Raw genomic sequence first — 18,705 nt, 5'->3', positions numbered from 1 at the left:
TTGCAAGTATAAAATTTATTAGAAAGACATTCCATATTTACACATCTTTCACAAAACATGTTAACATTAAGTTCGAACACCAATTACTGATATTCATATAACGCGAACATTAAATAATGTGTAACAAAAACACGACAATAGATAGGAATCATCAGATATCCATCTTGATATATTTTTTCAGTTCAGTGAACCTCTACAGCCAGGAGCGCCACAAAGACACGGAATCTTCTCATCCTCCAATGGAAATTTATAATCGTAAGTTATTTCTTCCGCTAGTTTTATATCTCGTTTCGAGTAAATGACGATTTTCTTGGCTCCTTCAACAAGGATGACTTTAGCATAACAGTTTGGCTAAATATTTAAGACAAATTTGATATCAATAGTCCGACCATTTGACATGCGAAACAGTATTTTTTAAATTTTCGCGAGGTTTTAATTTTGCGAATTGCACGTTTTGAAGTATTTTGTATGACCCTAATTTTGCGAATTTTGTCTAAATTCACAAAAACCGTTAAACTTAATCCATGCAAAAATTATTCCCTCGACTTGCATAAGATTTGAAACATTGACATGAGATCTTACCTGACAGGAGTGGTTGATAAATCTGGCATTGCAACCATTTTTGGTAGCATCGATGACACTGTCCATATCCAAGCGAAACAAGTAACTACTGCCAATACCAGACCGCTCGTATCGACGCTCTCTTACTTCCGCTACAATCGCTCGTATCATTTGACCAACATATTCGCAAACAAACTCTTCAGCTGCGATAGGTTCGCAAGCAAATAAACCCCAATTATGGATTGATGATTTTGCAAATCGCAGGGCTTTCTTTCTCATCTAAAATAAGTCAGAAAAGAAGTGCTAAAAATCGTTCAGTTATGCTTACATTATATTGGTACAATTATAATTACACGAGGCCAAGTTCAAACAGTAAAGTGGTGTTACTAAGTTTCATTTGATCTCACTTTTTAATATAAAACACACACAACACACATAAAATTTCATCAAGGCTGGGTTATATGTCTTAAAAATTTCCCTTTTTGAGCCTAAAGATGCTTACAAGTGTCATACTTGTAAAAAACATGTATAGAAACACAGACTCTCTGGTAAATCAACAATTACAATAACAACGGCAACGTGAGTTCAATCACAAGCTCAAAAAACCCCTAAATCGGGTAGGTACGTAAACTTAACAAGAGTCAAACAATATGATTGAAAAACGAGAATGTTAAGTCAGCTATCATAGCAAAAACTAACAAAACCAACTTTAAACAATAAAGTTAATAAAACCCGAAAGTCAAAATAATTTAAAGACAAATCGATGGAATCACTCCACCCACAGAAAGCAATCCTCACTTTCCTGTCAGATATTAAACGAGTTAACTTGTAGTAAAAAATGAATAAGGCCAATATAAATACAGGCAGTGCAAAAGATCGCCAAGAAAAGTGGAAAACTCTTTTTTGAAACACTCTTTAGAAAATTTACTTTTACCGTAAATACTCCTATCAAAACAGTCACAATTAAATAAAAACCTGGACACTATACTACATAAAGCTTGGAAGAAAGAAAAATTCAACGATAGTCAATGGTTGACTAATCTAAAGCACGTAAAACTCTCACCTTCAAAGTTTGATTATAATTGATCAAACTTCCAAACTCTTCCTGTGCTATGGACGAAGCCAGGCGACGCTGCATGGCGCGATTTTCGCGAGACTTGATTTTGTGTTCAGCACCAGCCTGGAATATATTTAATTTAAATTTCCTTAAAGGGTCTTCACTTTAGAACGCGTGGTTATAAGCACTACGAAGCAGTCTCGGAGCGAATATCTTTATGCTTGTTTATGCATGTAGCTTACATTTGGTTTGTTCGTAGAATAACTATATGCTAATTGTTGCAATAAATCAAATTCATATTTTCTGCTCTAGAATTTTTTATTACTTTTCACAGCACATCCAGCGAAGTTTAAGCGTTTGTAGGTAGCCAGATTATAAAATGTGCAGTTTTGTAAAACAAGATCTTATAAAAAGTCAATTTTTCGGTTATCAACAGTAAAAGGTTTCCCATATAACAACAAGATGTTGTAAAGCAACTAACCTGCCGAGGTGTGGTCGGCTTTGTCCCCTTTTGTTGAAGAACGCTTAACTGGCGTAGAGCTGATTTAAGGTACTGCGCTTTCTCCAGCATTGGTATCCGGTAAAAGCCTTCCGATCTAGCACAACCTGTATTGTTCACCCGCAACCTTGATTCACTCTTGGTACGTTTTAACTTAACAGGTGATGAATGTGAAACTGTTTCAAAGTTAAGAAGAAATAAGTATAATACAGCTTGGTCACTATAATTTTAGGAGGATTAGGAGCTATTGGTTCAGTTTTTGGAAGAAAACAACAAAACGTATAAAAAAGAAATCATATTTTAGGAGATTTTGACAAAATTTTAGGGAAATGAAGAATAATCAAGTCTTTTCAAATGTTAGAGACTGTCCATTTTGAATTGCATTAGTTATGTAAATATATTTCATCAGTCGTGTTGCATAATATTTATCTGCTCAAATTTTTGACATATAAATATAAAATATGGATGCCATCATAAACAATTTTAGTAGATTTTAGGACGAATAAATATTTTGGATCCAAATTGTAGTTTATTTAGGAGATTGTAGAAGGTTCTCTATTTTTTTTGATTTGAGAGATTCAACAAGGTCCGATCAGATTTTAAGACTCATACAGGTTTCCCGTACAAACGCAAAATTAACAAGTACGCGGCTGAAAATATGAGGATTTTATATATCTCTTGAAATATTGAAAAATTAAGTAAATTTAAAAATGGACAGATGTGAAAAAACACTGAAAAGCTAAATAGGGGTCTAGTTCTACATTTCCTTATCAAAACTCCATCAAAGTTGAGAAGATCGAAAACGATCGCAAAAGGTTTGTTTCTTATACAAAATGTTATAACTAAATAACCCCCCCCCAAAAAAAAAAAAACACTGGATGGTTAGTGAAAGGCAGTAAACAGAAAATCGGTTATGCACACCCAGTATGCTGTTATGTGAAAGTTCAGAAAGGGTGAGAAAAAGATACTTGGATGGTCCACCCACGTAATTCCTTCTACGTCTTTCGAGCCAACTTGTTGCAAACTTTCGAATGCTTCTTTGATGTAATTTAAGTCCTCAGCATCAACTCCTTTTTGAAGAATATCCCATATAATTTTATTGTCATCAGCTTTATTCCTCATCGAGAAAAGTGGCTTCAAATTACAACTATCCTCGATAATTTCATTAAATGTTTTCTCTCCAAGAGTGTTTAACTTAACTTTCTTCATTTCTCTTGGAGGTAACGGTACGAAGTAGTTGTGCTCTAACATTATCAGATTATTAATAAGCTCTTCTTCTGTAGGTTCTTTGTTTTCTGCTTTTTCTTCCTCTTCAACCTCTACATGCGCAGCACGTTTTAGGCTCTCGTCAATCGTTATGTTATGCTCGTGCTCGACATAGTCCTCCTCCAGCTCATCAGCAGTGTCTGTTTCAGAGTCTGACTTTTCGACAATCGGTACCTCTTTTTTAACTCTCTTGCGTGGAGGACGAGATGTCTTGGGTAGTAAGTTTTTGGCTTTGGGAAGTGAAAATTTCATTTTTTCTTTCGCCTTTTGTACTGCTGCTCGTTTTCGCGGCTCGTCATACATACTGCGAAATTTCACTACAAAGATTACATAGTAAAGAAAATTACACAACTACAACAACAACAACAACAACAAAAACAACAACAACAACAACAACAAAAACAACAACAACAAAAAGAAAAACAACAACAACAATAACAACAACAACCACAACAACAAAGCAAAAATAAGACAAAAAAACCTTCTGATTCAGTATCATCTTGTGAAAGCATCTCATCTGATAGTTGTTCAACAGTGGAAACTGCATCCGGTGCGAGTACTTTTTCAGCTGTTTCTTTTCCCTCTTGCAGTATTTCGTCTTCTTCAGATTCCGATTCTTCGTCTGTTTCTGTTTCAGAGCTTGACGTTTCCGACGACGATGATTCAACCACAGAGGAGTCTGAAGAAAGCTCATCTTGATCAAGCTCATCTTGCTCATCCTCATCTTCAGTATGCTCCTTGTAAGAAAAACAATTGGACATAGATACAAGTCCCCAATAGAAAGGGCCTTCTTGAATTGTCGAACCCATTAAAAACAAAATGTACCTCCTTTTCATCATCACTTTCGTCAGAATAAATCTTTTGGTACAGAGACGAACCACTCTTTCGAACTTGTCCTTGTAAAAAACAAAAACAGGAAGCATTATGAGAAATAAATTTATAGGAAAAAATACTCATGACTTTAACTTTATTTAAACTTATGCGCATTCCTTTTTCCCAATAACTTATTTTGTTGATTGTTGTTGATTGGGTTGATCTCGTGCAGTCTTACAATGAGTTCCGTCTTGTTTGTATGCCTATAACCCTTACGCTTTTTTAAAAAGAGAGAAGCCTCTTTATTAAACAACATACAATAGCCAAAAATAGGGCTAAAATACTTACTTTGACGCAGAGCAAATTGTTCAAATTGGTCTTCGTCAATATCACCATCCTTATTTCCATCAGTATCTTCATCTTCATCATCACTATCCTCCAAACGTAAGAGCTTGTTTTTGCGATTTAAAGATGGCCACGGTCTACGTTTGCGTGACATGTGACTAACTTTCATTGATGGCTGCGCCTGAGGTTTACGACTAATACGAAATGAATTCAAAAAGTTTGCTGAACTCGGAGGTCTGTTTTCATTATTCTTTTCATGCCCAAACAAACTCTGCAGTAAAGCTGATGTTGTCCCTTTCGAGTCTTTCACAGGTGGTGGAGCTAAAGGTGTCGTATTAATATTCGCTGTTTTATCTGACAGCAACTTTCTTGATGATTCAATTTCCACTTTTTCTGCTTTTATGTCAGTATTTGAGATTTTATGTTTTCCCCACCAGTTTTCAAACGCTGGAAAGGCAGATTGCTCGACTAATCGTTTTAAAGTATCTTTGCTTAATATCCTTTTTAATTCTAAACTTAAGTCTCTAGCACAGCCTGCTTTAACTTGAAATGAAAATGGTAAAGTTTTTGTGACAGAAGGTTGTTGTTGAACTGTTGGCTCGTTTTGACCAGCAGAAGAAAATGCAATTGGTGGCTGGTTTTGACTGGCAGAGAGAAATGTGTTTGGTTGGAATGAAGCTCCAATTTTAGGGATATTTTGACTTCCATACACAGCGTTGCGTATTATTTCTGTATGTCTTTGATTAAATGGTTGATGAAGCATTTGTGGCATTATAGGTCCTGTATTTCCGGCATTAACATTAACCGTATTATTGGAACTTACATTTTGGTTTACCTTAACAGAAGGCATGTTTGATTTCATCTGAGAATTATTAATGTGTAACGGTGCGTTATTAGTTTGAAAAACTTGTGGTTGATACATTCTTTGATGCATTGTTTGTTGCCAATTCATCATTCCAGGCGAATGTTGAGAAGACTGAGTTATATTTTGCTGTTGTGGTAACGCTTGTCTTTGCTGAGGTGGAATAGGTCCTGGTGGCGCAAGAATAGGCTGTGGAGCAAGCACTGGTCCAGGAGAATTAAAAAATGTTGGTGGCCGAGTTGACACACTGTTGTTATAGGGAAACATGTTCACAATACACTGATTAAAATTATATACACTGGAATTGCTTGAAACAGAACTTGTTGCATGAAGTGAGTTTTTATGTGCTTGAATGCTTTTTACATTAAGTTCTACTTTTGGACTTTCATTTGAACTGATTGAAGACATTGACATAGCATCATCATCGTCAGCATCATTAGTCCGTTTAGACTGATTTTCAGGTGAACCTGCAGGAGATATATCTTCAACTTGAAGAGAGCTATTCTCAGTATCAGACACATTTTCGTATTTATTAAACTTGGTACTTTTGCTGTTAGTCGGGGTAATGTCTTTTATTGCTGGACTAATGGGAGAAATTGATCGATCAGAATTGGAGACAGGACTATAGGTGATTCTGTCCACTAGACCCTTAGTCCTTCCAATGGGGCTACGTGCCCTTTCATCTTGTTGCTTTAACAACAAAATAGGCGGGACGATTTTGTTTATATAGCTACTGTCTATACCAGTTGGGGATATATTTTCAAAGTTCATTAAAGGTGGTGGTGGCGGTGGAGTAGCACATGGAATAATTTTACTCTTTTGACCAGGAGGAGGAGGTGGTGGTGGGCAATCGATTGCATTGACAGAACCATGTGCGGAAGAGCTATGTGGTTTATCATGAAACGTTGATAATAATTTTTTGGTTGGATAAATACTATCATTTAAACTGTAGGCTGCAATAGGTTGGGTCCTTTGTAATGAGCTTATATTTGGAGTCCTTGGAGTCGGTGTGTGTGGAGTTGTATGAAGATTGTAAAGAGACATTTGTTGTTTTGGACGAGATTTTTCACATTCCAACTCCAACTGCTTAAGTATTGCATGACCAGGAGGTGCTAGAATGAAACAAAAACGTAAGATACTTGCACAGTACAAACAATAAAAAAAGTTACAAAAAAAGACATTCATTCCTCATCAAAAGTTACCCAACACCATTTTATAATAGAACTTACGTTTTTCATCAATCCAAACAGAAATCACTTTTCCCATCACGCTTCTGCCGTTTAATGACGCCACAACTTTCTCAGTGGATGTATTTGTGTCAAAAATAACTTTACCTGTGCCCATATGACTATTTGATTTTGGATCAAAGTAAACTTTGTATTCCTTAATGTCACCATATGATTCACAGAGTTCATAAAGAAATTTGCGATCAATATTATCATTTAAACCAGAAAAACGAATAGTATCTCGTGGCATGGATCCAACATAATTCTTGTCAAGCTAAATTATAAAAAAATTAAAAGTAAGTTATTTACCAAGAACCATGAGGCATAAAACTATTATTATATTACTATATTTGTACCTTAAATTCTGGCAGTGGTAAGTCACAGACTTCCATGCTCCAAATTTTATTATGTTTGCGTGGATCTTTTGGCACAACTGCAGGCTGCCCATTCAACATTCCATTATACCGTATTATTTTAGTTGAATATCCTTTTTTAATGCAAGGATCTATTAGGAGTTTAAAGTTCTGTCTGGACTCGTCTTTCTGAGTAACACTTGGTTTTCGGGGGTCAGAAGTCCTTCTTATAGGATTCGCATTGACTTTACCTTCTGTAAAGGTACTATTATAATGTCCTTGCAATCCATGTGTATTAGACAAACCATGCTGATGAGAAATTGGAGGAGGGGCAGGAGGTGTGGAATATGGAGAACCGTAACTGCTTCCAGATGAGCTTTCACGGGGTCTATGTTGACCAGAGTAGCTTTTCTCACTCCTATGACTTCTTTCATCATAGTGCTGACTTTTATAATTTGTTCTTTCATCACGACTGGAATTATAACGACTATCATTGCTATGCTGACTATCGTTAGAGTGACTACGCTGTCGACTCTCGGAATACCGATCTCGTTTACGGTCGTTTCTGTACTCGTAGTAACTTCGATGACTCTTATCATGGTGAGGTCCTAAAAAATGTATAAAAAAAGCAAAATTATTAACAAGATAAAAAAGATTCAAGCAATGTGAATACCTTAGTGGTACTAATTTTTGTGGTACTTTTGTTGTTTATTTTTACGGTCAATAACAACCACTAAAATAAGATTGCTCCCTGCTAAATTGCGTGGTTTTTGTTTTCGTGGTAATTTTATTGTTGGGAGCATAATTCTGCATAATATGCAATAAAGTCAACTTGCTTACTACTGTAATGATATCATGTAGATAACATTACTTTTTTCAGAACTTTTCAGATTTAATGTTTGAAATTACTTTCCTAATTAAATTCTTGAATGATTGAAGCAAACTAGCAATTGAGACGCACCAGTGTTAATTAAAGTAGCAACAGATCAATTCTTTTCTACATTGTTTTTGTCACTAAATTTTAAACCAATTATGGTTTTTAAAGCTGTCTTCATTCATTATTTTTAACTCTTTTTAACTTCCAATGTTTTTTGATTATCACATTTATTATGTTAATTATGCAAACATTTTTTATACAGTCCCTTGAGCCCCTAAGGGTGTTTTAGTGGCTTTTGCTTTGTGTTTGAGTTACTTTTTTTGTATAGCCAGTGTGCTAGAAAGTCTACAAAGAAATTTGAGGTTAAGAATTTTCTCTTCGTGTTGTAAAAGAGGACGGAAACAGTTGGAAAAATTTAAGAATTTCAGAGTTGGTAGTGTCGGTCAAGTACGATAAAAATATTGCTAGTAAGATGTATTTGTTTTATTTGTTACATTGTCTGTTGCTGATTGGCTTTGGCGTTTATTTTTTTTGTTTATGTGTTCTTTTGCTTGTGTGTAACTGTTGTCCTCTGTGGGTTTTTTGTATGGCAATTTTGTATTTTTGTTTTAAGCGAAAAATATGTCCAGTTAGCAATCCCGCCTTATTTACTGGCCTTGTCCAGTTAGCAATCCCGCCTTATTTACTGGCCTTAACACAAATGTTTAAGTTTTTGAGACATTCTTTCTTAGTATCGCAAATGTAAAGGGTCAATTTGAACAACGCTTTATGTCGAAGAAAGCTACTGCAAGACAGTCGACAATAACTGAATTTTTAATAGTTAATAAGTATGCAGTATTGTTCTTGAAATGTTAGGTTTTGGCAGTGGAATTGCCATAAGATCAATTTGTATGCAGTAGGGATTTGCGGTAGAAAAACAACAACTTATTCTATTCTAGTTTTTGTGGTGTAAGATTAGTTGCAGATTGAATATTAATAAAACATTGGAATGTGATGTGTTCCTACCATAAGCTTTTACAAGAGATTCAATTGTCTGATGGTGCTATGAAATACAAAACAGAGATAACACATTTAAACATATAGGGCCTATACAAGCTTACCCAGAAAACTTTATTGCAAACCAAGTTACAGATCCCCAGTTATTGGGTCGTCAGCAGAAAATTAAGAGGCCTGGAATGAGCAAACAAGTGTCATTTTGTCAAAAAAAAATTATGTTAATCAATTCACCTTTATAATATCTATGCATTGATAAAGTTTGAATGCATATCCCTTAACAGGTCTAAAATTACTGATGACATTAAATATCAAAATTTACTACTACTTAAATATGACGTCTTAATTTATGCAGCATAATTAAATCTGTAATTCTTTAAATGTGAATATATGAACGAAAAGAGCTTTTTTAAAAAAATTTAAAAGACTTCTTAAAAAAACCAATAATACAAAAGCAAATTTTTTTATCAGTGTTTCATTGAAAAATTCTATTTCCAGTACTTTTATAATATTTCTGATAAATTATCACAGTTTTCTTATTTTTATTTCTGATATGCTGCAAACATGGACACAAACACAAGAATATCAAACTTTTATAGTATCTTGCGTGAAGCATAGGCTTGCGTTAAAAGTGTACATACGGTCTTTCTCTTGCATTAGTGATTGTTTTTGCTTTAAAGCGTTAACCAGTCTTGAGGAATTGAGAATAACTTTAAAAATTCTGTATTTTCTTGTTGTGTAATGGAACTTAAAATGGGGGAGCTTATGAATCCAACATTCTTAACAAACATCAAAAATTACATTTTGCATGAAATATTAGACTTGTTTGAAGATTTTTAACATTAAAAAAAAAAACAAAAAAAACAAATCGAGTTGCAAGAAAAAGTATAGCGTCAAATTAACATTCTAAGATACTCAATAAAAATATAATAAAATGGGTAAAAGATATACAATATATACTACTGCAAGTCATATTTGCCTTAAAAAGCTTATTTTAATAATAATAGCATGCATAGCCTTTATATGTTTCTTTAATTAAGCAAGTAAAGATTCAAATGTAATTAAGAGACAAACAAAAGATTACAATCCATTAAGAGACAAACTTAAAGAAGAACTTGATGATAAGATTGGACAACATACAACCAATCACAGAAGCAACAGAATGGATAAGCCAGCTAGTGGTTGTTGAGAGATCGAAAGGTAAAAAAAAAGACGCATCTTGACCTGAGAGATTTAAACACAGCCATTGAGAAGCATCACTATAAGCAACCCACAGCTAAAGAATTTTTTTGCAGATATGACGGATGCTTGTTACTTTAAAAAACTTCATACAAGCAGTGTGTTACTGGCAGATAAAAGTTAATGATGAATCCTCAAAACTACTTACATTTGCAACTCCTTTGGCAGATATCATTATAAACATCTTTCATTTGGGATCCACAGTCCTAGTGAGGTTTTTCAACAAAATATAGCTGAGCTGTAAGGATGTTCTGGTTGAGGCAAGATGACAATATAGCACAGGGATCAACAAAAAAGAGTTAAATAAACGAACTATTTTAAAGAAAGTGTGAAAGTCTGGATTTAAACTGAACAAGTCAAAGTGCATTACTGGTGCTGAATCTATTTCATTACTTGATCATAAAATCTCTGCAAGCAGTGTTTCTCCAGATCCTGCAAAGGGCATCAATGACATCCCACAACCATTGTTCAAAGGAGATCTATACAATGCTGTCTTGGTATGACTGCTTATCTTGCTAAATACATCCCCAACTTATTAAATGAAAATTCAGCATGGGACTTCGCAAGCAATCACCTTGAGCAATTTAATAAAGTCAAATTATTAACAAGCAAAGAAATTCTTTAAAATTTTTTAATCCAAAATGGCCAACAAAAATCACATGCGACTCTTCAAAATGTAGATTGGGTGAAACCCTCAAACAGCAGTATCATAGTGGTTGGCAACCATATCATTTAAGTCACAATCATGAACAAATGTCAAACAACACTATACTTATTGAAGATATTCGGTTTGTCTGTTCAGTATTCATGTTACTGTGGAAAGTTTATCATTTCTTGAACATGATAGTTTAGTAGGCTGAACCTTACTTACTAAACTATCATGTTCAAGAAATGATAAACTTTCCACAGTAACACTGTACTTCACTGGAAAGAGAAACCCTTGCAATAGTATTAGGACATACCATATATCACAAATATGGTTGACAGCGATCACAAAATTGTTAAAAGCATTTTCAAATACAATATTAACAGTACACCACTTCGAATACAAAGATTTTTGTTTCAGCTAATAAACAATGCAACGAAACTTTAATTCAGCATGGAATTCCTAGTGAGCTTTGGATGAGAGTGGGTACAGATCTCTTTACTATTTTCTCTTTAGTTTTTTTAATAAACTTATTCTTGTCATCTTAGACTACAACAGCAAATATTTCGAAGTGGATCAAATTCCTAATGGCAAAGCATCAGCTGTCATCAATTTTACAAAAGGCATATTTGGCTTGTCATCGAATTCCAGTCAAAGTTGTTAAGAATAATATTTTGCAAGGAAATGAAATTTTAAGCATACACCTTGTAGTGTGAAGGATGATATAAACAATAAAAGAACATTTTCAGAAAATGTAAATCAATGGTTTAAATACTATACCTCATGCTACTGGCATTATGCACATCTGTCAATTGTGCTAATTCATCTGCTGCTTACTTACTAATGAAGCACAACCTACGAATATTGATTCCAACTGTTAATTCAACAAAGAATGCCAAGCCATAAGTTCAGTCAGAAAAAAACATTGGTATTGACTCAGCAAGTTAAACAGACACGTGACACTTCACAGTCATATATAATTTCGAATTGGCTAGGTGGCCCTCGAAATTAGCCCAAAAAACTGCCTGCAATAAATTGCAGACAACAATTTTGAAAATATTATTTAAATATTAACAGTATCTAGCGTAATTATTTTTTACTTAGAAATTGGTAACTAAGCGAAACTTGTGAATTATTTTTACACAAAAGAATAAATTGAATGACTTTTAAAAATATCTAAAAATAAACAGAACAAAATAATTTTTTTCGTACGAGTAATCGGCGAGTATACAACTCCATACCCTCGAGTATAGCCTCTTGTGCATGTGAATACAGTAAGAGAATGATTTGTGAGTACGTGTGCGAGTATAAGATAAAAAACGGGAATTCGTTGTAGCGTAATTTTAATCGATAGCTCACATTTGTCTGCTACCTTACACATTGTGAAAACTTTTACTTTGTATTCGCGTCGTAAGAAATAACATTTTATTTTACATAATTTTTTTGATGTTGCAACAAATTCTCTTTAGTTTACGTAAAAATGTATACGTTGCTGTAATGGCTCTTTATAACTTTGAATTTTTATAGTTAATTTCTCACCGACGAGGAAACCCTTTGCTATTTACATCTGTTATCTAAATGCTTTTTTTTGAGTGAGTTCCCTAACTACTTCAAAATCGGTTGTCATAAATTTTAAGTAGCTTTAAAGTCTATCGTGTAGCTATCAGCATTTTGCTATTTTGAAAGTTTAAAGGAGCATTTCAGCACTAAATTTTAGCACTAAATTTTGTTTCTATAAAGCTATATGAAAAATATTATATTAAAAAATAACGTGTATCAAGGATATCAGTCTTAGTTAAAATGCATAAAAATAAACAAAATAATGAATTATTACAGATCGTCTGTAACAACGATGTACGGAAGTCTGTAACAACGATGTACGGAAGATTCTTTTTTATGTTTTTATAATTTTATTATCCATTCTCATCTTACCAATCATAGTGTGCATAATAAAATAAGCTGCAGTAATGGGGAGGACAAAGTTTCACGTGTCTTATTAATTGTATTTTTAATTTTTTCACATATTTTGTGGGCACCTGTTGTTTGAAAAGTAGCAAATATAAAGAAGAAAAGAAAGAATGAATATCATTCAAACTAAATTGTTACATTTTTTACTTTTTTTAACAGCATTTATCAATTTAGTCCTGGGCACTACGTTGTGAAATACATGTCAATAACTAGTAAACATGATACCTGCTTGTTCTATTACCAGAAGCAAATCATATCAAAATTCTCAATGTGATTGCAAAGATATAAATAGATTAGAATAACAGTCAACACAAAAGAAAAATTTATCTCTAAAATCGTATTTTAGAGAGAGTGAGAAGATCTTTATAACGCAGACAACTGAATTTCATTCGGTATTTTTAGACTTAAAAATCATTTTTCAGAAGTGACGTTGGTTTGTTTGTTTGTTCAGAAGCAAAATAGTTCGCTTGAAAGTTACAACTCCGTCATAAGGCAATTGAGGTTCTCCCTCGTTCTGGCTATTATATATAGCTTGCGTTGGTGCGCACTTTCCCGCAGTTGAGTTGAATATAACGCGAATCAGTTTAGACTCGTCTGGCTCTTCAGAGTGTCAGGTTCCTGTGTCATGGTTACAAACGGGACTGTTGATTTGATCGTAAATCAACAAAACGCCAGGGCTTAAAGTGTTAGCATGTAATCTTAATGCAGGGAATTCCATGAAGAAAACAACACGTGTGCTACACATCGCACACGTAAATCTATTTTAAAAAAATTTGTGCGTGCGTTTTTTCGATTTTTTTCTGGTTTATTTCACTCTTATCAGTCCCATGAGTGTTGTTTAAGTGGTGTAAAAGTGCTAAATATATTAACAAAACACCTTGGTTCGTTGTAGGAAGTAATTTATAATAGGTAAATAACATATAATTAAATTTAAACAGTGGACGAAGAGACGCTGACACGTGCCACACGTTGCACTTACTGCAATGGTCTGCCATTTTGTTTTTAGTGCTATTTATCCCCAACCTTGTTCCCAGGGTTATATTTTCCTGTAGGTTATCTATTATCTATAAAAATAGTAAAAATGGGAGTCATTTTTTATTTATTGAGTTTCAAGTTTTGTTTGTTAGCTTTTGGGAGACGGCTTGTTTGGAATAGTTTAAAGTTGTTTTTAGATTTGAAGTTGTTCTTTAGATTTTTAAAAGTAAAACAAGTATGTTATGTTCTTTTATACAGTTAAGAATTTTAAAATAAAATGTTCAACATACATTTAATTTCACACAGGCAGAAAAAAAAAACACATTTAATTTAAACACAGAAAAAAAAACCGCGTTTATTTAACGTTTTTAAAAAAATTTAATTTAACCACAAGTGATTATAAACTGTTTTTAATGATACAGTTGTCGATGTAAAACGATTGATTTTTGGAATACAGTTATTAATAGTTAAATGCTTAAAGCATAGCCTTACGCAGCGACATTACCTACGCTGTAGAAAATCAACTTTTATAATTCCTTTGTTAATTTTTTTTATTTTATGCGAGTAAAGAGCGTAATTAGCGCGTGCGATGAATCGCACGCTTGAATAGCTGCTGCACATGTGTGGGCGCGTGCGATCGCACGCGTCTCATGGAATTCCCTGCAATGCCAGCTTCAACTCACTTGAACATAGAAAACTAACGAACGAAGAAAATAACACTGTAGAAATAGTGTTTTTCAATAAATCCAACACCAACATAAAAGCATATAGGCCGCAAGTGCATTCTCCGCCAGTTTCTCGTTTAATTATATCGTTTGCCTTTGGAGCACGCTAGCGAGTACTGTGTGAGTACAGTAGCAAAAATGTGCTAGTATTTTTGACGTACTCGTACGCGGATTATACTCGTCACGTACTTGTGGAATACCCACAGAAGTAATTAACCACTGCGATTTACTTTCATCAAAATCTAAACTCAACTTGTTGACGAGAGTTATGACGACATGGAACCAGTCAATACGCATGAATGCCAACACAGTGAGAAAAACGGAAAAAGAACAAAAAAGAAACAACAAAAAAATGATATGCAAAGATACTGCATCAATGACCGAACCAAGCCAAAACGATTTTGAGAAGATTCTGATGATTAAACTATTTTATATAATGCAGAAAAAATAATAAAAAAAAATTGTATATACACCATTATAGATTTTATAGCGTTATGATTGCATAAGTTTGTTATTGGTCATGAATATTTGCACCCACATGCAGTGGTACATACGCCTACACCAATACAGGCGTACAATACTGATCGCACGCCAAGCTTATGATTTTGGTGTGCAATTATTACATTCAGGAGAGCGGCACCGCAGAGTTTTTGAAGCATTGCTTTTTACTTTTTATTCGCTTCTTTTTCGTTTGTTGACTTATTTATTTCAGCAAAAGCCATGTTGACAACAATCTGCCATATTGAATGAAGCATGTGAAAAGTGTATAACCAACTTTGATCCAGATCCCAAACAACCAAGTACTAAATGGTTAAGAAAACCCTTAAGAAATAATGGTTTTCGCCTGGTGGGAGACGAGTTAAAAAATATAATATAAATATAAAAAGTTTTGCTGTGTAATTTTAATGAACTTAAGAAATAATGGTTTTCACCCGGTGGGAGACGAGTTAAAAAATATAAATATACAAAGTTTTGCTATGTATTTTTAACGAACTTAAAGATTATTTATACATCACTGTCTGTTTCATAAGGGATCGTCTCAAAATGTGCGTATGTTTTTTTCGTATAATTATACGAATGCTACAAGGTACTTCGTTTCGTGAAACAAATGTCATACGAAGTGCTTCGTTTAAAATAAAAAATGTAAACGAAGTTTATACAAACTTTTTTAATATATGATACAAACTTAAACAAAGTTTTTTTATTGTACAAAATAAAATGATACGAACTTTGAACAAAGTAAATTGCTATACAATCTTGAAACGAACTTCAAAAGTACTGGCGTAATTGCGCATAATAATTTCAATACGAAACCAGAAACAAAAGAATTAAATGGTTTTTTTTAAAAGACGAAAAGAAATGATACGAACTTTAAATGAAACCAGAAATAAAAAAGGTAAAATATATGAGGTTGACTTCTCTGAAAAGACTAGTAAAATTGCATATTCATAGGTTCAATCTACACAATCTATGGCTTTCTTTACTATCTTTTCGCTTTATACGATCCTGTTTTCATGATTTTTAAACGATCTACCGCGATCTTTTCGTTTTCTACAACCCGTTTTCATGATTTTTAAATGATCTACGATGATCTTTCCGTTTTCTACGATCCTGTTTCCATGATTTTTAAAAGATCTACCGCGATCTTGTAGCTTTTACGATGCCGTTTTCATGATTTTAAGTGATCTACGGCAATCTTTCCGTTTTCTAGGATCCCGTTTTTATGATTTTCAAACGATCTATGGCGATTTTTTGGTTTTATACAATCCCGTTCTCATGATTTTTAAACGATCTACGGCGATCTTTCCGTTTTCTAGGATCCTGTTTTCATGATTTTCAAACGATCTATGGCGATCTTTCTGTTTTCTAGGATCCCATTTTCATGATATTTAAACAATCTACGGCGATCTTACGATCCCGTTTTCATGATTTTTAAACGATCTACGATGATGTTTTTGTTTTCTAGGATCTCGTTTTCATGATTTTAAATCATCTACGGCGATCTCTCCGTTTTCTAGGATCCAGTTTTCATGATTTTTAAACGATATACGGAGATCTTTTCGTTTTCTACGATCCCGTTTTCATGATTTTTAAACGATCTACGGCGATCTTTTCGCTTTTTAGGATCTTGTTTTCATGATTTTTAAACGATCTATAGAGATGTTTTTGCTTTCTATGATGCCATGGAGACGATCCCTAAAGACCTTAGATAATAAATTCAATTAAAAGAAACGAAGTAAGTATAACGAAAAGAACTTTATAATTGTTGAAAAAAATTCAATATAAAACTATAGATAATAGTCCAATTATAATAAACAAACTTCGTATAAGCAAATTTTTATACGAACTTCTTTGAAAATGGAGGAGACCAGACAAAACAAAACAGAAAGAAGAAATCATAACATTGCCTCGTGGCTATTAATTATGATAATTAATGCTTTTCAAGCTCTTTCTTTTTTTATTAGCTGGCCAGGATTATTGCATATTATAGGCAAAAAAAAACCAACAGGGGAGAATGCTCATTGTGATAGTTGAAGATAGTTGAAGCACTATGAGGATAAATAAATTTAGAGCATGAAAGGGGAAATTCTGAATATTTAGGTATTCTAATTGTGTAGATTTGATATTGTCTCCATAAGGAAACGACTAACTGTTTGAACAAAGGAAAATAATAAAAAAGTAAGACAGCTAGCGAGGTGAAGCTGTCTTCAGAAACAACAACAAGAAGTGGTCAGTGATGCAAAGAAGTCTGATTTCAGTAAGTTAAAAAGTTTAAATAATAAAGAATAACACAGAAACTTCGATTGATTTATCTGATTTATCATGTTCGGAACTTTGTTGATACATTTGTAAAAGCATTACGATGGAAACACAGCTACGGATACTCTCCCTCCTTCATTATTTTTTCTGTAACGGCATGAATCCAGCAACCATGTGATCAATTTTGCTGTGCTTTTATATCGCATGATTCGTGTAATGAAATTCAATGGCGGTTCTGTAGGCGAAGAGAAATTGGGGTAAGTTTGTTATTTCCATGAAACATTTGAACATGTTCTGGTTGTCAGTTTTCAATAAAATTTTCTGGGTAATGTTTTCTAATGTATATCTTTCAATCTTTACAATAAAATAGGCGCCTTAAAAAAAGTTGCCCACAGGGTAATGAGGGGAGATAAATAGCCTATGCAATGCCGACGCAAAATATTTGAAATGTTTCTCACGTCAGCAATTTTAATGTAGGTGGGTATTTATTAGAAATACATTTTAGAGATACATTTTAACGTGGAAAGCCATGTGGTAAGAATGTTAACATCTAATAACAACTATCCCAACACACCTGGACCATTAACTTCAACTAATCCGCTCAGAACTACGCATTTCGAAAGTTAAAGATGTATTCAAGCTGCATTTTGCTAATTTTATTTACCACAAGAAACACCTATCAATTTTCTAGAATAGTTTATACCAACTCATTTTATTCACAACTACAACACATTTAGGTACTGTTTCAGACCTACTCACACTTCATCATAACAGGTCTAACCATATTTTCCTCACATGGCTTGGGTTAACCCAGGGCTATGGTAACATCCACTCGCCAACGTTGAATTGCCGTCAAGAGGAATCGAACCCCGGTCTCCCGCACAGAGTACGAGAGCTATAACCACTAATGTTGGCGCAACATTAAATACTAGGACTCTCCATCTAAGTCATGGCCCCTCCTGGAAATAATAGACAGGGTAATCCCTCGATATTTGTGAAGCTAGCCATGTAAAATATGCACATCTCTAAGCCCTGTATTTGAGTGATTAAGCAAGTTAAAATTAATTACCTCGAAATTTCCCACGAGCTCAACATTGGCAAGTCATCTAGTTATAATATAGTTTACCTGAATAATCTTTTCTGGAATCAGACAAAACTGGTCTTCTTTTATACTCCCAGCGGTTTCTATCAGACATAGCCTAAGAAACATTTGATTAAGTATTTGCAGACCACTTTCCCTCCATTCCGTTAGCCTTGTTTAATTTTTTTCTATCCCAAAATGCACGGCACTTTATCAAGCAATGTAAAACACAGGCTTAGCTGCCCACAAGTCAAATTGATTTATAGCTGAAATTATCAGATGGAAAATTGCTTATTTTTTAAAAAAATTTAAGAAAATGATTTTTAATATCTAAAGCATCATAAATTATTGCTTATTTTTAATTTTTAATAAGCAAATTTCACTGATTGTCTGATTGGCTTTTCATCCGTTAATTAGACCACCGTCATTGCCCTGCAAATACAAGGGATTATGATGAGA

General features: G+C 33.7%; 1 protein-coding gene across 1 annotated transcript; it reads right to left on the bottom strand.

Annotated features, from left to right (window-relative positions):
• Positions 1 to 18,450, bottom strand: LOC130624069 (histone-lysine N-methyltransferase SETD1B-like). Its single transcript, XM_057439638.1, has 11 exons — positions 18,292 to 18,450; positions 6,986 to 7,590; positions 6,633 to 6,903; positions 4,545 to 6,515; positions 4,209 to 4,279; positions 3,865 to 4,120; positions 3,086 to 3,700; positions 2,100 to 2,293; positions 1,625 to 1,741; positions 583 to 840; positions 1 to 351 (listed from the first exon to the last, which is right to left on the bottom strand). The coding sequence occupies exons 1-11, from the start codon at positions 18,359 to 18,361 to the stop codon at positions 178 to 180; spliced, it is 4,602 nt and encodes a 1,533-aa protein (XP_057295621.1). The 5' UTR covers positions 18,362 to 18,450; the 3' UTR covers positions 1 to 177.
• Between the last annotated feature and the right edge of the window lie 255 nt (positions 18,451 to 18,705).

The sequence above is a fragment of the Hydractinia symbiolongicarpus genome, chromosome 13 (assembly GCF_029227915.1).
Source record: "Hydractinia symbiolongicarpus strain clone_291-10 chromosome 13, HSymV2.1, whole genome shotgun sequence".
NCBI classification, from domain to species: Eukaryota; Metazoa; Cnidaria; class Hydrozoa; order Anthoathecata; family Hydractiniidae; genus Hydractinia; species Hydractinia symbiolongicarpus.
This window is presented reverse-complemented; position numbering and strand designations above follow the sequence as displayed.